Raw genomic sequence first — 27,157 nt, 5'->3', positions numbered from 1 at the left:
CCGCCCTCCGAGTGCTGAGCTTCAATGCTTCCGCTTATTTCGCCTGGGGCAGGTTTCGCGTTGGGACGTCAGCTGTAGTTCGCCTCCAGGCCTGGTGCCCCAAGGTCTTAGGACGCATTGCGCCAGGACCCCCCTTCCAGCGGAGTGCGCGAAGATGGAGGCCAAAGGCCAGCGAAGTCCCTGGAGCGCACAAGTCGGGGTGGCGCCGTCGCTGCTGCTGCTGCTGCTGCTGCTGCTGCTGCTGCTGCTGCTGTCTGAGCTGGTGCCAGAGCGCACAGCAGGTGAGAGATCAAGATCGAGACAGTTGAGGGAGAGGAGGGGGGTTCAGGGCCGACCCCATGTTTTCCACCCGGGTTTGGGGTAATGATGACTTGGAGAGCCCATCCGCAATCCGAGAGGAGGCAAGCAGCCCAGGGCTGGACCCGACTCCTGTTTGACGCCTCCCACTCTGGCTTCGCTAGCCCAGAACATCCCTGCGGGTGGGGCCGCGGGAGGCCGAGGAGGAGCGTAGAATAGGTGCTGACGGTGACCCCACAGAAGTGTGACCTAGCCCGGGGCATAACTTCCGTAGGCCCCTCCCAGACAACGCAGCAAGGGCTTCCACGGGGCCGGGTGCTCCTGGAAGACCCTGGGGAAGCTTTGTTGGGAGGTAGCGAGCTTGGATGTGAGGGCAGCCAGCACTTTCCCTGCCACCCGCCTGAAGCAAGGGGCGGTCCAGAGTGGAGTGGCTTCCAGGGCCCCTGTCCGGAAATAGCCCACCTTTGCTTTCCCTGGCTGGGCTGGAGAATGAGAAAGAACATCAGGGGTTTTTCTGACCTGGTCTAGAATTTCCATTCTTTCCTAGTTTCAGTTTTGTGCGCAGAGCTGGCCGACCCAGCGCGCAGGGCATGACCACTTCCTGAGTTCCCTACCGCACCACAAGGCATACCCACCTCAACTGCACAGATACCACAGGCCTAAGAGAAGTCCTAGCTGGTGTCCTTTATGCCAGGATCTGTCCTAAGTACTTTACCTACAGGAAGCCATTTCTCTCTTAGAACATACAGTCATCCCTCGATATTTTGAGGAGAAAGTGTCAGGACGCCCAATACCAAAATCCATGGATGCTCAGGTCCCTTAAATAAAATAAGATAGTATTTGCGTATAATCTGACTTATACTTTAAATTATCTCCTGATTACCAATAACACCTAACATAATGATATCATGTTACGTAGTTATGCTTTATTGTTTAGAAATTGAAAATTTATGTATATACATATTTAGTATAGATGCGATTTTTTTTTCCCAAATAGTTTCCATCTGTGGTTCGTTGGTCAAATCCCAGGAAGCAGAACCCTTGGATTAGGAGGGCCAACTTGTCTCAGTTTGCAGATGACTAAAGAGAGGTCCAGTGCAGACGCTAGGTGGCAGCACTAGTTTATGGAGTCGGAGTTTCTACCCGTTTCTGAAAGGTGGAACTTTTCTCTGGGAACGTTTTTGCGTTTTCGCGTTCAATATGTAACGTGAAATACACAGGATTTCGAAGGAACCCAACCAATTACGTTGCAATAAAGCTATTTAGTATTTTAGTTAATAAGATAATTTTTAATTAAAAAGGTAAAAGTGTGATAAGTAATGCATATTCCTCTAAGTAAACACATTAAATAATGCATTAAATTAGCAATTTCCACCATTTGGAAGCAGTGAGAGGGTGAAGCATATTTCTAGATGTATACAGTAACTGTTATTGATTCAAAAGCACTCTGGTTTCTACCCAAGACAATGCACGGGTTCTACTCATCCTACTGTACTTTGTCTCCATTCATCATGAGAGGAAACACTAAATTTTGACTAGAGGTTAGTGAAAACAAAAGGTTATCTTTTCCCATCCAAGCTGAGGCTCCTAAACTTAATATTTCAAGTTAACAAAGCCCCAGACATCCAGGATTCCTCTCTCTATGGTCCCTACCTGGGATGCACTCAGGTGATGCCAGTCTGATTGGTCAGGACTGAGCTGTCCCAAATCAAGAAGGAGAAAAAGAGCAAAGATCTAAAACCAGCCTGTGTCCAAGTGTGGAAGGGAGATGGGAAGGAAGTGGCCGAGGTTCCCATTAGGGACTCAGATGCCAGATCAGAAAGACCAGGCTTTTTTTCTTCAGGAGGTAGGGAGTGAGGAAGTGACATGGGGGAAATCCACAGAGTGGACAGTCTCATTAAGGGAGCAGATATCATGAGTACAGCATCGGGGAAGTTCTGAGCCTCACCCTGTGACAAGTATTTGGCTATTATTCCCATGGTGAGATGGAGACACTGAGGCTCAGAGGTTAACTGGCTACCGAAGGCTGAACAATCACATAACTAATTAGGATATGGACTCTAGCAGACTGACTCTGGTCCCTAGCTTCACTCTTCTTTAATTAGGAAATATCAGAGTTACTTCATTGGATTGCACTGCAAATGCCATGAATCAATAAGGTAGTTCCCCTTTATCTGTGGTTTTGCTTTCCATGGCTTTAGTTATCTATGGTCAACTACAGTTCAAAAGTATCACATGGAAGATTACAGAAATACACCATAAGTTTTTAATTGTTAAATATTCTGAGTGAGAGTAAAATCTTAGTTTTTTTCTGCCCAGGACAGTAATCATCTCTTTGTCCAATGTATCTATGATATATATGCCACCCACCCATTACAGTTATCAGATTGACTGTCATGGTGTTACCAAAAGCTCTGTCCTTGTTCTCAATGTCAATCCAATCATGAAGACAAGGTTTTGAAAAAAAAAAAAAAAAAGAAGTTATAGTTCTTTACTAGCAAAGGAGAAAAACAGGGACTCCTGTCCCAGAGGCTATTAATCTGACCATCAAAGAGGGGAATAGAGGGCTTTTAAATAGGCAGTTCAAAAGCTACATTCCAGATGTGCCTTATCAGGGGTGGTAATTCACTTGATGCCATCCCTTAAATCTAATTATTTCATTCCTGTGGTTTGTGTTTGCTCAAGGACAGATAACTTAGCCTAGGATGGGAAGAAGGGTAATTTTGTTTTCCCTAAGGCTAGGGAGTGGGAGAGGGAGAAGAGAAAGTTTTCAAATAAGTGGCAGTGGCAGAGTAGCAAGGGTTATGTTCAAAGTATGAAGTAGACTCCTGCTACAATGGCATCAGTATAATATTTAATTGTCCTATTTACTTTTAGTTATTGTTAGTCTCTTACTGTGCCTAATTTATAAATTCAAGCTTATAGGTAGATATATATGAGGAAACATATAGTATATATAGGGTTCAGTACTATCTACAGTTTCATGCATCCACTGGGGGCCTTGGAATGTATCCCTCAAAGATAAGGTGGGGATGGGGACTACTGTGCTTATAAAACACAAGAACAATGTCTTGCACAGAAGCCCAGAACTCAGGCCTGTTAGCTTTGCAACTACATGAGATGAAGTTTCCAGTCTTTGCTGTGGCAAGGCCCCAATTTCCCGCCTTCCTTGGGACATATCTCTTGCTATCATCTCATACCATCTCTCCCAAAAATTAAGAATATTAATGTAGGATATTTATGCTTTGACATTTCCCCCACTCCCTCCTTGCAGAGAGTCCATGGGGGCTGCCAGTGATAGTGGATGGCCCAGCTTCCTTAGCAAAGGTGGTGATGGCAGAACTGTCCAACTTGAAGTTTGAAGAAAAAACATGGCCTAGAGGTAAGCACCCCCTGCCTGCCCACTGAAGAAAGGGTAGGATTGAAGAAGCCAGGATCCTCCAGATTGCAGAAAAGTACATTGGTGGGGGAGGCTGCATTTGTGAGGGAGGTTCTTTCGGATAGGGGACACAGAGACTAAAGCTTCTGAAAGGTACCATGGGCTGGATCCTGGCCTCCAGTGGGTTGGCTCCTTGCTCAAGCAGCTTTCCTCCCTCCAGCACTCCACTTCCCATACCTGCCTCTCCCTAAGAAGACTAGGATTAGTGATGTCTGCAGAGCCCCTCCTCCATACCCTTATTCATTACTTATAATCATTATCTTCGTGTTTATAGAGCTGTAGAGCAGATTGTTTAATTCCTCCCACTTAAGGATGAAAAAACAAGGCCTAAACCTTTAAATACTTGAGGCCACACAGCTAGAGAGTGGCAGTGCCAAATGAATCATGGGGAAATGGGATAGATGTAAAGTCTCCAGAGAGCAGTGGAGAAGGGGTTGGACACCTCCATTCCCAACACATTGAGGGAAAAGGGAGACTGTGCTTAATGGGCATGGAACTTCCACTTGTTAGAGAGTTTGCCACAAGGCCCAGTGACCAGGAAGGGGCACTGGAGAACTGTTGACCCAGAAGAAACTGAGGCATCAATGGGCAGATGAACTAAACAGACATTTCTCAAAAGAAAAATTATAGATGACTAACAAATACATATAAAAACAAGGTCAACATCCCTAGCAATCAGAGAAATGCAAATCAAAACTACACTGAGATTTTATCTCACCTTGGTCAAAATGGCAATTTATCAAGAATAGAAATAATAATAAATGCTGGAGAGGATGTGGAGAGAAAAAGAACTCTTATGTTACCGCTGTTGACCGGTGACGAGTCCTTGCTTCCCCAGTGTTGAAGAATAATACCACAGAAGCACGACGAGGCAAGGTCAGAGTAGAAATTAGAAGTTTATTAAAGGACAGCAGAAAAGACTTCTCCCGGAGGAAGAAGGGGACCCAAGAGGTGGAATCTGTGGAAGTGCGGTTGTTTCCCCTTTTTATAGTTCTTTCAGTGATGGAATGTAGGTTGGAAGGCCCTAGGGGTGGGACACAGGTGGGCCTAAGAAGTAATCTGGGCGGGAAGGACTTCATTAACACTTCTTTGGGATGCACTATCTTCAAATCTGCTGGGGCTGTTCATTAACATTTCTTTGGGATGGACTTTGGGCCTAGGGCTTTTCTTGGGACTTCATTAACATTTTAAGAGTTGCTCAACTCTTCCGGAAATTTATTCTCAACATGGCCTCCATTTTAGACTTCACTCGATATTAGACCTGATTTACCTAACTATACTGACTGCCTAATTTTAAATCTGGCTTCACTTACATGATATTGATGGGATTATACATTAGTACAGCCATTATGGAAATAAGTATGGAGTTTCCTCAAAAGACTAGAATTTGGAGCCACTATATGACCTTGCTGTATCATCACCCTGTATTTTATCCAGAAGAAATAAAGTCAGCATAATATACCAATAAATTCATTCCTATGTTTATAGCAACATAGTTGACAATAGCCAAACTATGGAACCAGCCTAGGTGTCCATCAACAAATGAAGTAAATATACACAATGGAGTTCTACTCAGCAATAAAAAAGAACAAAATTGTGTCATTTTTAGGAAAATAGATGGAACTAGAGAGCATCACCATGTTAAGTGAAATAAGCCAGACTCAGGAAGTCAGGTGTTATTTTTTCTTATAAATGGAAGCTAGAGAAAAAAAGAAGTCTTATGAAAATAGAAGAGAGCTCAATAGGATAAAGGAAGAGGATCAACAGGAGGGGAGTACAAGAGAAGGTCCTAGGGAATGAAATTGAAATTGAACCAATGATATGCACATATGTGTTGGGAAAAGTATAAAAGGCAGCCATACCCCAGAGAAAAAACCCCAACATGGCGCCTAAGGACCTCTTCTTCCTACCTTCTTCTTTTCTGCAGTGGCGCGAAAAGTTCCCGCCCGTGTGAACTCTCCCGCCGGCGCCAATTTCAAATCCCGCTGGCGGGGAAACTTAGCTCCAATGAGAACTAATTCCTGGGCTCCGGAGCTGATATCTGGAAGAACTTGCCAATAAACGGGTTGTCTGCCATTTATCTAAGCCCTACCATCTCCCCCTTAGTTCTATATAAGCACACAGCTTTTTGCAATAAAATTGGAATTCTCCCGGCGAAGTGTCTTTGCGTGGGGAATTCTTTCAATATGAATATATAACAATGAATTCTCTATTATGCATAGTTATTATGCGTCAATAATTTTCTTAGATTACATTGCAAGACTTCTCTTATTTACTTATTTTTAATTTTTTTGTGGAGATCCCAGAGCCTTGCACTTGTTAGGCAAGTGCTCAGCCACTGAATTATAATAGGGTTATATCCCAGTAAAACCATTGTAAATTGAGAATACATTGTCAAAAATGCATTTAATGCCTTAAACTACTGAACATCATAGCTTGGCAACTCAATGCATTGTAGTGTCAGTGATTTCCCCTTCTGATCACATGACTGAACACAAATCGCTAGCCGAGGAAAATATCAAATTTCAAAACTCCATATGTAATTTCTACTGAAATCGCATCCCTTTCACACCATTTTAAAGCCATTAAGTAGGTGGGGGACTGACTAGATTTGTGTACCTGCTACAATGGAACTACCATGTGTTGTTTCCTTTTTCACCAGGCCTGACCTTGGAATTATTTGCTCTTTCCTGCCTTTCCCACACCTGGGGGGAAGCACATTAGCTTCCTTATCTCCTCTTTGCTTCAGGGGTGGGAGCATCATGGTTGCAGGCTCCCCTACTCTGTATTTCTTAGGCTCTGTCTCTATGTTGGCTTGGAGGTCCTGGACTCACCACAGCTTCCAGAGCAGGTACTCTCCCAGACCATGTGCCCTCTCTCCCTGATTTCAGGGCAGCATCAAAGCTCTTGAGTTTGAACTGACCCTGAAATCCACTAGATACTGTTGCTTTAATATAATATTATGTGTATTCATTTCCTATTGCTGCCAAACCAATGATCACAACTTGGTGGCTTAGAACAACATACATTTATTCTCTTATATTTCAGGGGTTCAGAAGTCCAAAATGGGTTTCCCCCCTGGCAAGATCAAGGTGTTAGCAGAGCTGCACACCCTCTGGAGGGTGTAAGGGAGAATCCAATTCCTTGACTTCCATCTTCTAAAGTTTCATTCCTTGTTCTGTTATTGGAATTAAAGGTCCTTGCTGCTTACAGCTCCACTGAAAACTTGGGGAGACAGAAATTACAGGAAGAGAATAGGTTTATTCAAGGGCGACTCTGAAGAAGATAGAGACATTTTTATCTCAAATCTTCATCACCAGGTGGAAGAAAAGAGGGTATTTTGAGTCAGTGGGCAGGAAATTCACAATGCTAGGTGGGAGTCTTCCTCTTCAAAGTGTACCTTTGTACCTCTGTGGCTCTGTTGACTTTCTCCCTCCTCAGAACATCAAAAGGAAATTCAACCTCCTGGGGCCACATTCTGCATTCTATTTTCTTACAGAGTTCTTCCTTTAAGTCAATTCCTGAGTTAAGGAACTGAGGAGAGAAGAGGGCATTACCAGAAGCCTCTCTTCAGAATTCAGAATACCATGTGAAAGAGATGGGTCATTAAAAGATCTAGGGATCTTTTAGGGATGTGTGTGGGGAGGGGTAACAATTGTTAAACATCTTACAGAGGGAGTTGCTCTGTTTCAGTCTCAGCATTCCTCTCCTTTAGTGCCAGCAATCTCCTATCACAAAAGCCTTAAATTAATCACACCTATAAAATACCTGTTACCATATAAGGTAATAATCACAGCCTCCAGGAATAACATGGAGGGGAGTCTTTATTCAACCTACCACACTATAGAACAGGAAACACAGAATGCATGGACATCTCACTGCTTGAGAGGTCCAGCAGCAAAGCAAGGACATTTGCTCTTCTGCCTACCCAGGGGAGGCAGAGCTGCTGTAGATAGGAAACAAGGAATGGAAGATCAAACTTACAGTATGATGACTACAGTTAGTAATACTGTATTGCAAACTTGAAATTTGCTAAGAGAGTAGATCTTAAAGTAAAAACTAAAGGTAACTATGAGAAATATGAGTATGTTAATTAGCTTGATTATGATAATCAGTTCCATGATGTGTGTGTATACATACACACACACACACAACACACACACACACACATGTGTATATATATATATATATATATATATATATATATATATATATATATATATATCAAAACATCACACTATAATACTTATACAGTTTTTTTTTTTCAATAAATCTTGGGGGGGCAGTGGACAAAGCAAAAATAAAAACAATTTAACATGTGTGCATAGGATTAGGTCATCAAGGAAGAAAAAATAAAACAGGAGCTGTGAGTAACTCAGTGATAGAGCACTTGCCTAGCATGTGTGAAACCTGGGTTTAATCCCCAGCACTGCAAAAAAAAAAAGAAAAAGAAAAAGTGAAGAAATGGGTCATGGAGACCAAAAGCCCCAGCCTTGGTTCCTACCAAGGCCTATATGCCTGTTCACCAGGTGCATGACACACTAAGTTTGTTGGGTTTTTTTCTGGGGGGGGTGGCAGTTCTGGAGGATTGAACTCAGGGACACGCAACCACTGAGCCATATATCCCCAGCCCATTTTTTTTGTATTTTATTTATAGACAGGGTCTCACTGAGTTGCTTATTGCCTTGCAGTTGCTGAGGCTGGCTTTGAACTCCAAATGCTCCTGCCTCAGCCTCCTGAGCCACTGGGATTATAGGTGTGCACCACCATGCCCGGCTGACACACTGATCTAACTCTGTATTTTTTATTAAAACAGCTCCATGAGATAGACCCCAGTCATTTTGTTACCAGAATCAAAAGTTTTGCTGCATGCTGCTCAAAGACTGTTAGAAAAGCAGAAGTTGATAGGAAAACATGTTTATTCAAAGCCAGACTTGAGGAAGACAGAGATCTTTTCTGTTTCAAATCTCCAAGGAAAGGTGGGGAGGTCATTGAGGGAACAGCATTTATTTATTTTTTGATTAATTTTATTAATTCTACTCCACTTGTGTACAATGAATTGAAGAACTTTCTGCTGTCATGTATAACTGATCAGTGGAGTAGAATTTTTGACTTCTCTGGTTATATATGAAGTAGAGTCACACCATTTGTGTAATCATGGTACTTAGGGTAATGATGTTCATCTCATTCCACCATCTTTCCTACCCCCATGCCTCCTCCCCCCTCCCTCATCCAAATTTCCTCCACTCATCCATGCACACCCCACCCATTATGAATTAGCATTTACTTATCAGAGAAAACATTTGGCCCCTGGTTTTATGAGATTGGCATATTTCACTTAGCATAATATTCTCCAACTCCATCCATTTACCTGCAAATGCCATAATTTTATTCTCTTTTAATGCTGAGTATTATGCCATTGTGTACATATACTGCCGCAGTCTGGCTGGGCACAAATGCCGCAGTCTGGCTGGGCACACAATCACGAGCCACCACACAGCTTGTAGATTCAAACAGCAACTCTTTATTCCCGAACTCACACCAGCCGTCTACAATCACGTTCTGGGGAAATCCACGTTCTCTGCCCAAATCCACGTTCTCTGCCCAATTCCACGTTCTCTGCCCAAATCCACGTTCTCTGGGCTTCTATCTCCAAAATATACTGTCTGAATCACGTGAGAACTCAAGGGGAACTCAGGCAGCAGGATACGCCCTATTCCCAGGAGGAATAATCTTAAACCTTAAACCTGGAACCTAAACTGGGAACGCCCTAAACACGATTATCTTAAAACCGGGAACACCCTAATCTGCCTTGGTCCTTGAGCAAGGTCACCTACATTCAATGTCGCTGCAACATGTCAGCAACATGGGGTACGCTGGCAAGGAAATTGTCATACCTACTTGGCTAATGGCTCCCAGCATCTCCCCCCTTCTGATTAATTAAACAACAAGCAATGTGGCTTAAGGACCGTGCCTGGTAGGTTGTCCAATTCAACATATGGTTCTTACCCGTCATCGGAAAACTGACCTTTAGGCGTCAGCCTCCTGTCTTAGGTTGATACCACTGCAATTGAATCATACCCGTCACTGACTACCGGTCCAGCATACAGCCATACTTGTGGATAGGTCTATGCACCAGTTGGGGGGGTGAGGTTCTTTGCCTCACCTCTGTTGGCCCCCAAATTTGGCCTTGGTGCCAGTGGGGGAGTGAGGTTAATGTGGCTTAAGGACCGTGCCTGGTAGGTTGTCCAGTTCAACATATGGTTCTTACCCGTCATCGGAAAACTGACCTTTAGGCGTCAGCCTCCTGTCTTAATTGGATCATACCCGTAATTGGATACCCGTAATCACTGTAATTGGATCATACCCGTCACTGACTACCGGTCCAGCATAATCCATTGGCCCCCAAATTTTAGACCATCACTAGCAGAAGGGAGGAGGATACAGAAATGCCACGACACCAAGCCAATTGACGGCTCCTTGGGAAAAAATTGCATCACTGGTGACACCATCAGCAAAGAAATGCCAGCACTATCATAATTAACATGGGGTGCGCTGGCAAGGAAATAAAAATTGCATCACTAGTTAATCACTGTCGCAGATGTAAGAATGGCCAAGCTGGAGTTCTGGATATCAGCTGTTATGGATTTGAGTCAAATCATCTTCTTTTCGATCTGTAGAAATTGTTTAGTTAATTTCTCTGGAATCCAAATCCGGTGCTGTTCTCCCTGTGGAAACACACAAACAGAGCCCCGACTCCAGACAATCACTGGGTCAGGACCTTTCCATTGTCCTGTTAGAATATCTTTCCAAAGTACTTTAGGCTTATGTACATTTTTTGGATACATATGCCTTTCTGCAGCACTAAGTCCTGATGAATCCAAATTTAAAAAGTTTAGAGTAAAAAGCGTTATTTTAAGTTTATCTTTGGGGGATATATACCCCTTTCCAATTCCCTCTTTTTGCTTTAATAAGTATGTCTGTATCTAATAGTTGTCTTAGCTTTTTGCATTTTCTATCTGTGTAATACCTTACTTGACATTTTCAACCATTTTCTATCTTATTTCTATCTTCTAGTTTTTTTTTTTCCTAAGGTTTGTATTTTTACCCTTAGTTGCTTATTTTCCTACTAGTTTTTTTTGTTGTTGTTGTAGTTGTTTTCTATTTTGTGGGTTTAAAATTATTGTCTTCCTACATTTTTTTATCTTCCTACATCTTTTCTCTTTTTCTTTTTAACTTTCTATACTTCTGTCTTTAAAGTTTTTCACTTTAAATTTTTAATCTTCTTTATCTAAATATCTTTTATCCTATTATCTTCCCATTTTTTTTAAGTAATGCCTTTAAGATTAACTAGGCTTCGAATGATGCAATAAAGCAATCTTTTTTCCACCATGAAGGTATCTCGACCACCTTCAATTTAACCTTTTAAAGCCTTTTAATTATCATCTATACTGTACTTTTAAATGTACTTTTTCACCACCTACAACTTCACTCTTTTAAACGAGGCTTAGATTCTGTTTAAATCGCTTCAATGTTAGTTTACATGGCTGCCCTTCAACCAAAGTCTTTTTTTTTTTAACTCCATTGAGAAGCTTTGTCTCAATCTGCCATGTACAAATACCTTTTTCTTCTTTCTTCCTTTCTCAAGCTTTTAAAGTAAGTCTAGTTTCCTCAAAATCTTTTTAAATGACATTTTACAACTTTTTACTTTACCACACAGAGATTATCTCATCTAGAAACATTTCTTTCTCCTTTAACCTTTTATATTAAAATATATTTCCACATCTTGAATCTTTTTCTATCTCTTTTTTAACCGTTAACCCTTTTTATAAATTCACATTTTGAGACAACTCTTATAAAATTTCTGATTTAGACAAATTACTCCACTTTAATAAGATGAAAGACTTTCATGTTTTTTATGATACTATAATACTATAATTGAAACCCAAATGAAATTTTTTCTACTCTTTGTATATAAATTACACATGATAGAATCTTAACTCTTAGTAACCTTGTTTTAGCAAAGACACAGACACAAAGCAATATTAAACATTTTTCCATTTACCAATTTATGAAAACACACATAATGTTTAAATATATTACCTTATGGAACTTAATAAGTAAAGAGTACTTGATTTTATATTTAGTGGTTGATATTTTAACACTTCAGCTTTGTAAATTAATTAGATGTCTGTAAAAACCAAGATCTTAGACAAATGTAGTAAACAGAACTAGCCATCTCTTTCTTGTTGAAGAAAAATCCTTCTACAGGATACCATGATGATCCCATTGATATACTTAATAACTCGTCTTTAAAAAGCCATGTGCTACATTTTTGTATTTTATCAACATATGCCTTAACTGTTCTTGGTCTTACTGGGGTGCCTCTTTCCTCTAACAATTTCTCTTCCTCGGGGGTGAACAACTTCAAACCTTGAGTCAACCATTTTCCCCAGTTTGCCTGAGAAAGTTCTAGGAACAGGCAACTTGAAATAAAAACAAAATAAGTCAAAACAAGAACATATTGTTTTTTGAAATGTTCACCCATTTTTTTTTTCTCTTCCTCAAGGGTGAGAAATTTCACTTACCTCTAAGCTTCAGAAGTTCCCCGCACGGGACGCCAAATGCCGCAGTCTGGCTGGGCACAAATGCCGCAGTCTGGCTGGGCACACAATCACGAGCCACCACACAGCTTGTAGATTCAAACAGCAACTCTTTATTCCCGAACTCACACCAGCCGTCTACAATCACGTTCTGGGGAAATCCACGTTCTCTGCCCAAATCCACATTCTCTGCCCAAAATCCACGTTCTCTGGGCTTCTATCTCCAAAATATACTGTCTGAATCCCGTGAGAACTCAAGGGGAACTCAGGCAGCAGGATACGCCCTATTCCCAGCAGGAATAATCTTAAACCTTAAACCTGGAACCTAAACTGGGAACGCCCTAAACAGGATTATCTTAAAACCGGGAACACCCTAATCTGCCTTGGTCCTTGAGCAAGGTCACCTACATTCAATGTCGCTGCAACATGTCAGCAACATGGGGTACGCTGGCAAGGAAATTGTCATACCTACTTGGCTAATGGCTCCCAGCAATATACCACAGTTTTTTTTATCCATTCATCTATTAAAAGGCATCTAGGTTGGTTTCACAGTTTAGTTATTGGAAATTCTGCTGCTATAAGTGTTGATGTGGCTGCGTCACTATAGTATATTTATTTTTAAGTCCTTTGGGAATAGAACGAGGAATGGGATAGCTGGGTCAAATGGTGGTTCCATTCCAAGTTTTCTAAGGAATCTCCATACTGCTTTCCAGATTGGTTGCACCAATGTGCAGTCTGACAAGCAATGTGTGAGTGTGCCTTTTCCCCCACATCCTCATCAACACTTACTGTTGCTTGTATTCTTGATAACTGCCATTCTGACTAGAGTGAGATGAAATCTTTGAGTATTTTTGATTTGCATTTCTCTAATTACTAGAGACGTTGAACATTTTTTCATATATTTGTTGATCGATTCTATATCTTCCTCTGAGAAGTATCTGTTCAGATCCTTAGACCATTTATTGATTAGATTTTTGTTATTTTGTTGTTAATTTTTTTGAGTTCTTTACATATCCTGGATATTAGTGCCCTAACTGACATGTGTGGCAAAAATTTGCTCCCAAAATGTAGGCTTTCTCTTCACCTCATTGTTTCTTTTGCTAAGAAGAAGCTTTTTAATTTGAATCCACCCCATTATTAAAACTGAATCAGGAGGACATACACAATTTAAACAGATCAATTTCAAGCAAGGAAATAGAAGATGCTACCAAAAGCCTACCAATCAAGCAAAGTCTGGGACCAGATAGATTCTCAGCCAAGTTCTACAAGACCTACAAATAAGAATTAACGCCAATACTCCTCAAATTATTCCATGAAATAGAAAAGGAGAGGACCCTTCCAAACTCATTCTATGAGGCTAGTATCATTGTGATACCAAAACTAGACAGAGACACATCAAGGAAATAAAATTTCAGACCACTATCCCTGATGAACATAGATGCAAAAAGTCTCAATAAAATTTTGGCAAATCGCATACAAAAAAATATTTTAAAAAATAGTGCACCGTGATCAAGTAGAGTTCATTCCAGGGATGCAAGTTTGGTTCAACATATGGAAATCAATAAAGGTAATTCATCACATCAGTAGATTTAAAGATACAATCATATGATATAATTGATGCAGAGAAAGCATTTGACAAAATACAGCACCCTTTCATGTTCAAAACACTAAAAAAACTAGGGATAGTAGGAACATACCTCAACATTTTAAAAGCTATCTATGCTAAGCCCCAGGCCAACATCATTCTAAATGAATAAAATTTGGAACAAGACAGGGCTGCCCTCTTTCACCACTTCTATTCAACATAGTCCATGAAACTGTAGCCAGAGCAATTAGAAAGATGAAAGAAATTAAAGGGATACTAATAGGAAAAGAAGAATGCAAACAATCATTATTTGCCAACAACATGATTCTATACTTAGAGGATCCAAAAAATTCCACCAGATAACTTCTAGAATTAATAAGTGAATTCAGCAAAGTAGCAGGTTATAAAATCAATACCCATAAATCAAATGCATTTCTATACATCAGTGATGAATCCTCTGAAAGAGAAATTAGGAAAACTACCCCATTCACAATAGCCTCAAAAAAATAATAACTCGGAATCAATTTAACAAAAGAGGTGAAAGACCTCTACAATGAAAACTACAGAACACTAAAGAAATAAATTGAAGAAGACCTTAGAAAATGGAAAGATCTTCCATACTCTTGAATAGTCAGAATCAATATTGTCAAAATGGCCATACTACCCAAAGCACTATACAGAGTCAATGAGATTCCAATTAAAATCCCAATGTCATTTATTTTTTAAAAAATATTTTTAATTGTTGATATACCTTTATTTTTTATTTATTTATATGTGGTGCTGAGGATCAAACCCAGTGCCTCACACATGCGAGGCAAGTGCTCTGCCACTGAGCCATGATCCCAGCCCCCCAATGTCATTTCTCACAGAAATAAAAAAAAAAAAATCATGAAATTCATTTGGAAAAATAAAGAAACCCAGAATAGCCAAAGCAATCTTTAGCAAGAAGAGTGAAACAGGAGGCATCACAATACCAGAACTTAAACTATACTACAAAGCTATAGTAACAAATGACATGGTATTGGCACCAAAATAGACGTGTAGACCAATGGTACAGAATAGAAGACATAGAGACAAACCCACATAAATACAGTTATCTCATACTAAACAAAGGAGCCAAAAAACATACATTGGAGAAAAGATAACCTCCTCAACAAATGCTGCTGGGAAGAATGGAAATCCATATGCAGCAAAATGAAATTAAACCCCATCTCTCACCTTGCACAAAACTCAACTCAAAGTGGATCAAGGACCTAGGAATTAGACTAGAGACCCTATGCCTAATAGAAGAAAAAGTAGGCCCAAATCTTCATTGTGTCAGATTAGGCCCTGACTTCCTTAACAAGACTCCTAAAGTGTAAGAAATAAAATCAATAATCAATAAATGGGAACAGCATTTATGAGGGGAGAAAAGGAGATACAATGGGACAAAAGGCAAGAAATCCCTGTGCTGGGTAGAGGTTGCCTACTTCTACGAGTGTCATGTCTTTTAGCCTCTGTTCCCTCTTCATCACACCAAAGGGAACCTCCTGGGACCAGCATCTGGATTTCCTTTTCCAAAGAGGAGAGGGTATTACAGAGGGCTCTATTTGTGTGTGTGTGTGTGTGTGTGTGTGTGTGTGTCTTGCTGGGGATTGAACCCAGGGCCTTGTGCATGAAAGGCAAGCACTCTACCAACTGAGCTATATCCCCAGCCTGAGGGCTCTATATAGAATTTAGAATAATATGTAAAAAAGAAAGGTTATTAAAGATTTGAAAAAAGAGGGCTATGGCTGTGGCTCAGCGGTAGCGCACTTACCTGGCATGTGTGAGGTACTGGGTTTGATTCTCAGCACCACATATGAAAAAAATAAAGGTCTATAACAACTAAAAATATATTTAAAAAAAAGATCTGGAAGAGATCAGGGGAAGGGGTAGGTTGGGAGGGAAGGAGGAAGAAATAGCCCTTTAAATCATATTCCTGAGGGAATTTGAGAAAATAATTCTGTTAAAAAAATGAACTGCTCTGTTATAATTTCACATTCAGGCTGACCCAAGCTGATGTCAACCATTCACTCAACTACCCCTCCACCATGACCCCTCTCTGACCCCCATGAAGTTTCTCCAGCTCTGAGGAGGTACTTCTTCTTTTCTCTGCTTACAAAAAGGCAGCAAGATCTAGGGAGAGAATCCAGGCACCACCCCACCTCTTTCTAGTACTGTCTTTTTGTAAGCAGTGGCAGCAAGACCACTTGAATTCTAGCAATTTGTGTTAGAAAAGGGAGACAAGAAGGGTTAAAACAAAGGTAACTTTATCTTGGCTGGAACATACCTGATTTGTCTTAAGATAATATCAAAAAGTTATATGCACCCCTGTATTACACATCTGGGGCGATCTGGGAAACTGAGGCAGTGTGAAGACCCACCCCCCAAACCCAGATTCTTGCAATCAAGTCAGAAAAGCTTTCAGACATGTTGTTCAGAGTAACAAGAATGAGTTTATTGAAGGGATAGGAAAGGGAAAGAGGACACTCTCAAGGGAGAAAATGGGTCCTCTCAGAGAGGAGAGAGACAACTTGTCTCTCCTGCATTCCAATTTTATTTGGGGGGTCCCAGGGAAGTTTCCAGAGTTCTACGCATGTCCCCCTCTTGACTTTTGACTGACAGCAGGGTGACAACAGATTTTCAAGTACTTATTGCCATGACAATGCTAGGTTCTCTTGGTCCATGCTGAGCAGTTCTAATTAGATTTTTTCTTAATCATTTTTTATAGGTTTTGTGATTAGGAGGAATTATCCTTATCTTCCAGAATCTGGTCTGTGAAAAGGGTCACAAATCTTTCTCCCTTCAAAGTACCTTTTTGAGTTCCTCTTATCAATGTTATTTCCTGCCTGCATTTTCTTGCAGATAACAGGAAGTTTTGTGACATACCCTGTCCATGTAGGCTGGCAGGGCAGCAGATAAATTGCTTTTTTGGCAAAGAAAGCATGTGGGGTGAAGAAAGTATGTGAAGGTCAGCACAGTGGTTCCATTTTATAGAATTATTATCTTAATCTCACTTTCCCACCATCCTCATCTGTTTGTCCCCTAACACTAGAGCCAGAGTCTGGTTGTAAACCCCTACATAGGACTCTTAATGGTTCTATCTATCTATCTTCCTTCAGGAAAACCAAGAGTTACTGAAAAGCAATCATGGATTATGAATCAAAGTGGCTGCAGTCATGAGAAACTGAATCATAACAACTCAGCCTCAGTTACCTCATCTGTAAGATGAAGCCAATCACACCAACCTCTTAAATTCATTGTGAAGATTGTGATAGTGAATAAAAAGCAGAGCAGTGGGGGTTCTTCATTCTATCAAGGGCACGAGCTATCATTCAAAAATTAGCACTTGTGATTTTTGTCATTTCCATTTATGCCTTCTTTTCCCCCCACTTCAACAAATGCAGAAAATAAGTGCTCACTATGAGCCAAGCATGACTTAAGAGGAAACAGTAGATGTATTACCCACGGTTTACCCCAGGGGTACAAATGCCCCAAACATACTGATTACCAATCCCAAAGAAGGAACTTGGAGGACTCAACAGAGAGGTTTTGGACATTAGATTATTCAGGGTCTCCTTGGTGGCTGTAGGCTAGAGGGCCTACACACCTCCATGGGGTGCCACCCCACACCTCAAGCAAGAGTATATGGGATAGGTTGCATGCTTACTGAACAGATGGATTTCTTCAGATGTTTCTTTCTTTTTTGAGAGGGGGATAGTGGGGAATAAACTCAGGGGCACTTGACCACTGAGTCATATCCCCAGCTCTATTTTGTGTATTATTTAGAGACAGGGTCTCACTGAGTTGCTTAGTACCTCTTCATTGCTGAAGCTCTTCAGATGTTTTACAAGTACACTGTTTTACTTTATAACCAAAGTCACTCTGCTTTGTTCCTCACCTAAAGATTGGAGACCAGGGAAATAGGCAGTTCCCCGGTTCATTTCCTTCATTATCACATTCGTTCATGCTTATTTTACTGCCCAGAGGAGGAGCCTTCTCAGGTAAGGACTAGTGTTTACTCAAACACCCACTCTCATAGAGGCCACAATCTTTGAAGAGAGCACAGGACACTGTTAAGGCCCCTCTGAAGGTTGTCAGACTGGAATCAGTAAGGAGTGCTTCCTGAAGGAAAAGGACACTTGAGCTATAAAGAGAAGGATGAAAAGAAATTGACTTAGGCAAGAGAGGGAGGAAAGTTCTTGGGATAGAAGGAATAGTATGTTCAAAGGGGTTGGATGGAGTTTGGTGTGGCCAGAACATCACAAAGAGGTAGTAAACAGCCTACCTCTACAGTGGAGATGTGTCTGACTTCTTCCACATGTGACTGTTTAAACATGGGCACTGACTGTGTGCCCAGTGCTGTTCTTGACAAAAAGTAAGAGATTATAATGTCCTTGAGTAGCTGAGATTGCTGGGGAGAGCCTGGCCATTAACAAGATAAACAAAGTGCATTTTGTAGATAGGATTGTAGTACTCTGAAGAAAAAATATTGCAGAGATGGGAGGATAAGTATTCAATATTCAATGGAGTAGGCAAGAAAGCCCTCACTGAGAAGGTGACATCCAAGTAAAAACTCTGCTTAATTAGGTAAGGGAGTGAGCCATGGATATTTCTGAGGAAAAATGTGAATTTTCTTCTTTTACTTTTTTGGGTGAACCCTCATGCCTGCTAAGCATATGCTCTACCCTTGAGCTACACCTTCAGCCCAGTGCAGTGACTTTTAAAAAAGATACAGCATTATTTTAATAGCTGGAGTCAAGACTGGCTGCTAAATAGATTTCATCTCTAGAAACACTGAATGGTTGAATTGAGACTTCTGGAGACATGGTACAGAGTAACCTTGAGGCAGCATTTGAATTTCAGAACAGATGGACTAGCAATGTCTGTGGGAGAAGAAGAAAGCAGGGAGTGGAGATCAAGATGCCACCAACTTGAGCTGGGATTGTAGCTCACTGGTGGAGCCCCTGCCTAGTATGAGAGATGTCCTGGGTTTAATCCCCAGCACTGTTTAAAAAAATAATAAACCACCAACTTGGCAAGATGGCTCAAGAAAAGAATGATGGATGGACTTGATCAAATTTCTCTGGAGAATGTTTAAATAAATTAAGGTTCCAAACAACCAAGATTTTAAAAACCATATTCTTTTAAATTGTGAGATGATCATTACTTACAGAGATGACTGTAAGATCTGAATAACTAGACCATGAATGAGATGCTGAGAACTTTCTAGGAGTAAAGCCCATGAGCATTAATGCATGAACTTTAAGTGTTTAATTGATTGATTGCTTAAGCTATTTGGATGCCTTTTATTGTGATCAAATACATAACAAAAATTTTAGGTATATAGTTAACGTGGCATTAAATACATTCACATTATTGGATAACCATCGTCACCATCCATTTCTAGAATATTTTCATCTTCTTAATCTGAAACTCTATACCCACTAAATATAACTCCCCATTCCATTCCCCCATCCTTTCTTTTTTTAACTGAAATTTCCAGTTTTGCACTTTTGGGGTGTGAGTATATATGTATGTGCTTTGCTGAGAATTTAACTGCAGGCCTCATGCTGGCTAGTCAAGCACTCTACTACTAAGCTGCCCTTAAAATTCCCAGTTTTTAAACTTGCTGACAGAATATTTTTTGGATAGGTTTCTACCCTTCACTCCATCCTGTTACAAACCTCATACAGGTCCCAGCTGTGTGTGTGAACTTGAGACCATTTTTGTGTTTCTACAGGGACCCATTCACTTCACTACCACTACCTAACCCTATCAGAGCCATGCCCAGGCCTCCCGAAGTTTCTGGCTGTGGGCTATGTGGACGACCAGCCCTTCATCTGGTATGACAGTCGCAGAGGGAAGGCTGAGCCTCAGGCCCCGTGGATGGCACTAGTGGATACCCAGTATACTGGGAGACAGAAACCCAGAAACAGAGGGCCTGGGAGAAGGTGCAGCAGGTGGAAATGTGGACAGTGATGGGCTACCACAATCAGAGTGGCGGTATGTGGATAACCCTAGCTGCTCATGGGAATTCTCTGGGTAGCTTTTTTTTTTTTTTTTTAAATGCCAATGCCCACCCCACCATTTGGAGGGCCCATAGGTGGCAGGCTTCTCCCTGGCTCTCTAGACTCTGGCCTTGTGGCCTTCAATAACCAGGGCCTTTTGGCCTGCATATACAGGTACACACAGTGCTCAGCGCATGTTTGGCTGTGAGATCCAGGAAGATGGCAGGTCCAGCAGCTTCTGGCAATTTGGCTTCAATGGACAGGACCACCTGTCTCTGGACCTAGAGACACTGAGCTGGGTGTCAGCAGAGCCAGTGGCTGTGCGGACCAAGCGCTGGTGGGAGATGGAGCGCTGCTATGCAGAGTACGACAAGGCCTACCTGGAAAGCCTCTGCCTCATCTCCCTGCACAGGTATCTGGAGCTGGAAAGCCAGAGCCTCACTCAGATAGGTAAGGCCCAGTCAGCAGCAGCCATGCAAAGAGTGAGCCATATATTCCCATTCACAAGAGGTGTCCCATTTGACAGAGAAGCCTGGGAGAGAAGAAGGGATAAGCTGTGTCCTCTTGGAAGAGCTCACCAAGAGGACACAGCTTATCCCTCCCTCCAAAGGGAGGGCCAATTAGCCAACAGTTTCCTCACACAAAACTGAACCTTGATCCCTTGCTCCAGGTGTGATAGAGTAAGGAATTCTGGGCTCTCTGCTGGCCCACAGCATTGTCTTGAGCAATGAACACCCTGTCTGTAGGCATACCCTAATCCAATTCAGTTCTGATACTGTCTACTTTGAAACAGTGCCAGATCACAGATTGAGGGCTCAGTCCCCAGGTCTACTTTCCTCACCCCTATTTTAGATGCCAGTCACAAATCCTATGTTGTTTTACTGTGCTTCTAACTGACCAACCAGCTATAAATTCTCACAACCCACTCCTTGGGTTTCGTTAATTTGCTTTGGTGGTTCACAGAACTCAGGGAAACATTTATGTTTATGGGTTTATTATAAAGGATGTTACAAAGGATACAGATAAAGATATGTTTAGAATGTGGAAAGAGAGAAGAGGTGTGGAGCTTCCATGCTGTCTCTGGGCCTGCCACTCTCCAGGAATCTCTATGTGTTCAGCAATGTGGAATCCCTCCAAACCCTGTCCTTTGGGTTTGTATGGGGACTCCATTACATAGGCACTAATGATAATAGACTGGGTGGGGAAACCCCCTATGGCCTGCCTGCTGCAGCATTTTTCTGGCCTCTCTGTACAGCATTCTTCCCCCCAGGATATGAGGAAGGCCCCTTCTGGAATGAGGATGGTCTGATCTATTGGACAAAGATAGGTCAGAGAATTTCTTTATGGTCAGCTTCAATACAGATGGAGAAAGATTAGAGTTTCTATAACCAGACATGGGGAAAAGAAATTCTAGCACACAATCCAGGATGGGACCATGCTAGGGTATTGGACCTTGGGCTTCTACCCATGAGACATCTCATTACAATCATGGCTAGAAGAGCTGGCCCTGGAGGCTGAGCACATGGAGAAATGCCCCAGTGGAGATGTCTTGGGAAGGGAGTTATGAGCCAGGACATGCTATATTTCAGAATAGCATAGTAATAATGATGCCCACTTTCCAAAACTCCATATTATGGTATGTTACACAATGATTGTTAAATTCTCACTTAGCACAAGACATGGTCTACATCCTTTACCAAGATCATCTTATTTTGAACAACTCTGAAAAAAAAAAAGAATGATTAATACCCCATTAAGCTTTGAGAAAAATGAAGAGTTAAAAGGCCTCCCTCAGGTCACCAAGCTGGAAAGAGGTCATGCAGGGCTTCAAACTCCTCCACATCCTAGTTTTAAGGTGAGGGAATTATTATCATCCTTGCCTTCATTTAACAACCACTTGTTAGGTACCTACTATGTGCTGGAAGTCAAAGAGTAGGTATATAAAGTCTCTGGGGGGAAAAAAAAAATCCTAGGATCTATGAGTGAAAAAGGTGGTGGATATGGCCACACAGGACCCTACTCAGAGGTTAGGAATAGGAAGTCACATCCCCTTTGGAAATTTTCAGGGCACTGTCCCTTTAGCTATGCCTACAAAGTTTCAACATGAGTGCCTCCCCTAGAGAGATCCTATCCCTACCTTCTTCCTGTCCTCCACACTTGGAAGATCTCCATGGAGATAAAGCATGAGGAATGAATGAGCAGAGAGGTGCTTACCAGCATTGTTCTCTCCTTTTCCTGCAGAGCCTCCCATGGTGCAGGTGACAAAGCACACCACCCAGGATGGGACCATGCTGAGATGCTGGGCCTTGGGCTTCTACCCACCAGACATCTCACTGAGCTGGTGGCTGGGTAGGAAGGAGCTGGTCCTGGAGACTGAGCATGTGGAGACACGCCCCAGTGGGGATGGCACTTATCAGACATGAACATCAGTTCGGGTGCCAGCTGGGAAGGAGGCCTGGTATACCTGCCACGTGCAGCACCCTGGCCTGAAGCACACCCTCACTGTGGCATGGGGTGAGGAGCTAACCTTGAGGAAGAGTCAAGATGGGGAAGAGGGTGGTGCCAGGACACCTGTAGACAACCCCATGGTCTTGGACTCTTTTCTCTGTCTTCCTTAGACTCATCCTCTATTGGCAATGACAGTGGCAATGGCACACTACTTGGTGGGGTCACTGTCCTGGTCTTTGTTGGGCTGGTAGCTGTAATTGTGATACTGAAAAAGAGGTGTCTTCAAGGTAAGTGAGGAAGAAACAAAGGTGTGAGAGGTCCTCCTGGATGATGCAGCCCTATAAGAAAAAATGAGAGCATTTAGTCTGATCTTGGAAAGGGCCCAGAAAGAGAGGCAGAGGGCAAAGGTGGGAATTCAGGACCACTTTGCTTCCCTTCTCCCACCCCTGCCCACCACCCACATCATCTGTTTTGTGTTCTATTTTCCCACACCAGAGAGAAGTTTTACAGGCAAGCTCTAGTTTATTTGTAGGCTGGGTGGGTTATATGTGGAAAAAAAGCCCTAATACTCCCAAGCATGGCTAAGATGCCTTAAAACCAAAGATGGTAGAGGCATTGGGAAAGGCACTTCCTGTCTCTAGCCCTGGCCTCAGCCCCTGATCCCTCCCACTATCTTAGACCATCCCTGGCAGGAGCCAGCAATTCCAAGCATTGGTACGGAGAAAACAATCTGTCATTTCCCTCCTTCCTCCCTGCAGGTGGAGAAGATAATCTTAACTCCCAAAGCCCAGCAAGGACAGAAGCTGCTCAGACTCTCTGCTGATTAAAATTCCCCATTACAAAATCAAGGAAGTATTTTGTAGGGGCATTTTGGGTCCCCTAGAGAAACACTAAACTAACTGGCTGATAGCTGTGATCTGACCACAAAGAGTCCATCCTATCTTCTTATTTCTGCCAGCCTCCTTATACATGATATCTGCAACTGATATGGTTTTTCCATTCCTGAAGTCCTTCTAAAAAATCTAATCATTTCAGGGCTCAGGATGTAGTTTAATTGTAGAACATTTGCCTAGCCTATATAAGACTATGGGCTCCATCCCCCAGCATTGCAAAAAAATAATACCAAACAAAAAAATCTAAACATTTCCTGTTGGGGGCAGATAGAAGGGCAGTAATAACAGTTCCTCAGATCTGTTTCCCACTTGACAATTTGCAGAATGATTTCATGTTATCTATCTATCTATCTATCTATCTATATCTATATATATCTATATCTATTTATCTATATATATCTATATCTATATCTATATCTATCTATCTATCTATCTATATTATATATATATATATATATATCTATATATCTATATATCTATCTATCTATATATATATATATATATATATATATATATATATATATATATATATATCTCACACTTGAGCCTCATGGGCATCCTGTGGATTTGGCTACATTATTCTTATCCCCACTTCCCTGACTTGGAAACTGAGGCTCCAATCAGTTAAGGGAAAACTGGAACAACAGTTAGGAGGAATTATAAGGACAATGTCTTGGCATCCATCTGTTAGTACTGAGAAGAAATTTATGAATATGTGCCTATTTTTAGAAATATGTTCTTGTATGTATATATGACCCCCTTTTGTAAAGAAAATAGAGTGGTCAAGGTGAGAGTGTCTTGTTTATGTGGAAAACTCAAAAGGACAGATGCCCAGGAGTCTATTATTTACTTGCAGGCAGCTGGAGGATGGGAAACAACACACAGTCCTATTTTATTTCCTGTCCTTTTGAATGGTTTGAGTTTTGACAGTGAACACATGTTACTTTCTACAATAAGGGAAATATCTGTTTTTGCTGTGTCATATGGAAATGTTTAAGTGTGAAACTCAGGAAAGGCTCTCAGCCTCACCTTCCAATAGGGCAAAACCCTCATGTCTCCTTTGATTATGCAACAATAGCTGGGTGTGAGAGCACACACCTGTCATTCCAGCTACTGGCAATGCCAACTACTCAGGAGGCTGAGATAGGAAGATCATAATTTCAAGGTCAGACTGTACACCTTAGTGAGATCCTGTCTCAAAATAATTTTTAAGAAGGGCTAAGGATATAGCTCAGTGGTAGAGCACTTGCCTAGTGTGCACAAGGCCCTGGGTTCAATCTCAAGTTCCAAGAAAACAAAAACAGTTATCGTCTCATAGGCTATATGATATGCAAGGGGCTGGTGGGTTGGAATGGAGAGGAAGCCAGGGACCCGGGCAAATAAGTGTTTCACTGTTATGGGGTTGTTGGATTTCAGTGGATAATGGACTCATGGAGGAGCCTCCTCTGCCTCTTCTTCATCATGTTTGTCCTCTAGCTAGGAGCCTACCGGCTCCACAGGACCCATGACAGAGCCTTCTTACAAGAACTTCTGAAACTTCTGTGTTCTACTTCTCTGGGAAACCAAAGCCCAAGAATGTGAAAGACTTTGATACTACAAAAAATTTTCCAGCCTGTGCTGTGGCCTGCAGGGCCTCAACAGTGAGCTAGTAATTTAGATCATATTGAAGAATGGCACTTAAATGTCTGTCTCAGTGACACCAAGGTTTTCTATGTGTATTATCAAGCAAGGTTCTAAGCACTTTACTTTCATTAAGCTGTTTAATCCTCCTAACATGCATATGTGGAAGAATAATCCTGTGCTGTGGGTGAAAAACCTGAGGTCCAGAGAGGGTGAGCCATAGGCAGAGCTGTAATGAGACCAGGCAGTCTGACTGCCATCTGTGTGATTCACCACTGCACCAAGTCTCAACGACAACTATGCTGTTCTGTAAATGTGCAGTTAAGTACAGGTCTCCAATCCTTTACCTGCAATTCTAAAATGCAAAAACATCCAAAAGCCAAGGGTTTTTTCCTAATTTGGGCATCAAACCTGACCCAAACTGAAGTGAGATCATTTATACCCTTAATTTCTTCTAGTGTGCCTTTTTGCAATTCTCTACTGAAATGTTAATATATTCAACATCTGCCAGATAGAATCCTTTCTAATATGCAAGGAATTATAAATACATCTGACCCAAAGGTTTCAAGTAAGGGATTATGGACCTGTATTAATAAAGTTTTACAGTAATAAACATGTTTTATTTTCACTGATAAAAACAGAGTCCTCTGGCTGGATGGTTGGAGTGGAGTCTAGCTAAAAGGCGAGTCTGGGCATGAGTGCCTAGGTACACCCAACCTTTCTTCCCTGAGTAGAAGAGGTGGCAGAAGCAGGTTGGAGGAAGCTGCTGGCTGTCCAGTCTTATTTCACACTGATACAGCTGTTTCACCTTTCTGTGCCTCTCTCCCAAGACTTCAGACTCCTCTGGATCCCCAGACCTACAGCTGATTTAATCTACCCCAAAACCCTACCCCCTCGAAGTTAGATCCTTTATGGGTAAGGATAGGACTTAGGCTGGCATCTTGCATGGCTTCTTTCAGGACAGGGGGTTTATAGAAGGTCAGGGAGCTTTTAGACTAAGGTGGACCTGTCCCCCTAGGATTGGTTTACATAAGTGAGAGCCCTGGGAATAAGGACATGGAAGTTCCTATCTAGATCTGTACTTTTCCATGTCCAGGACCCTAAATGCCTCTAGTGCTGAGGGCTTATAGGACCATCTCTTCCAATGTGGAAAAAGGGCAGAGAGGCCATGGGCTGTACAGAGGACAGCAGCAGACCTCAGGCTGTGTACCACTGTAAGGATAAGGTCACTTCAGTCTTCTTAATGGCCTTATTGGCTACTTATTTTAAAAGCTGCCTGAACACATCTACAACAATCCTTGATATCTATCAGCAACCCTTGCTTTGGTACCTCACTGCCTTTTTATGCTGGCTTTCCCCACCTTGGTGGTCAGTGCAGGCCCCTCAGCTCACATGGCCTTCTCACCTAGGCATGACACCTGCATGGAAGCCACAGGACCTTAAGGGCAGGGGGATGGTGGACAGAAGAGCTCTGACTAGAAGGAGAGCAGATAGCCGCTGTAGTGGCCTCCTGGCATAAAGGACTTTCTTCCACTTAATCTTCAGTCTTATCCTCCCACTTCTGGAGCATCCCTCATCCTAATTTCTTGTTCTCAAGAGTCCCCCAAGGCATCCCAGACAACATCTGCCAGACAGAATCCACCATTCCTCTTGCTGAGGGAAATGCTGTCCTGAGCTTCAGGCAGTGTCTACTACTTAACTGGATTATGAGACCCTTGGCAACTGGACATGACTTTGACTAATTTTTTAATTGTATTTTACTTAGAGGTTAGTTCAGTTTTTAACCATGGACATATAAATACATTTTGGAATTTGAGGGATCCTAAAGCATCTCTATAAGCCTCTGATAACTTTGCACACTAATCCCCCACAACTTCTACCCAATTATCATACTGCCTCCCTCCCATAGATTTTGCAGCTTTTCTCTGTGTTTTAGTCAGCTTTCCCTCACTGGGAAAATACTTGAGAAAGACAACTTAAAAGGAGGATTTGTTTTGGGCTCGTGGTTCCAGAGGTTTTAGCCATAGTCACTTGGCCCCATTGTTTTGAGACCTATGGCATAGCAGAATATCACAGTGGAGGAAACCTCATGGCAGCCAGGAGGCAAAAAAGAGTAAAGGGCTGGGGTCCTAATGCCCCGCCCCCCAGGTGCACACACCCAGTCACCTAACTTCTTTCCACTAGGCCTCACATCCTAAAGTTCCACCACTTTCCAGCAACACCATAGACTGGCTACTAAG

General features: G+C 42.0%; 1 protein-coding gene across 1 annotated transcript; it reads left to right on the top strand.

The window, feature by feature from the left end:
• On the top strand, positions 1-23,659 carry LOC114084555 (H-2 class I histocompatibility antigen, alpha chain-like). The gene is made up of 6 exons (XM_071612122.1): positions 1-281; positions 3,572-3,679; positions 20,131-20,406; positions 22,198-22,470; positions 22,575-22,691; positions 23,163-23,659. Exons 1-4 carry the CDS (start codon positions 155-157, stop codon positions 22,377-22,379), a joined length of 693 nt encoding a protein of 230 aa, XP_071468223.1. The 5' UTR covers positions 1-154; the 3' UTR covers positions 22,380-22,470; positions 22,575-22,691; positions 23,163-23,659.
• Positions 23,660-27,157: the final 3,498 nt, after the last annotated feature.

This window comes from Marmota flaviventris, chromosome 5 (genome assembly GCF_047511675.1).
Source record: "Marmota flaviventris isolate mMarFla1 chromosome 5, mMarFla1.hap1, whole genome shotgun sequence".
NCBI classification, from domain to species: domain Eukaryota; kingdom Metazoa; phylum Chordata; class Mammalia; order Rodentia; family Sciuridae; genus Marmota; species Marmota flaviventris.
Note: the sequence above shows the minus strand (reverse complement) of the source record. Positions and strands in the feature narration are given on the sequence as shown.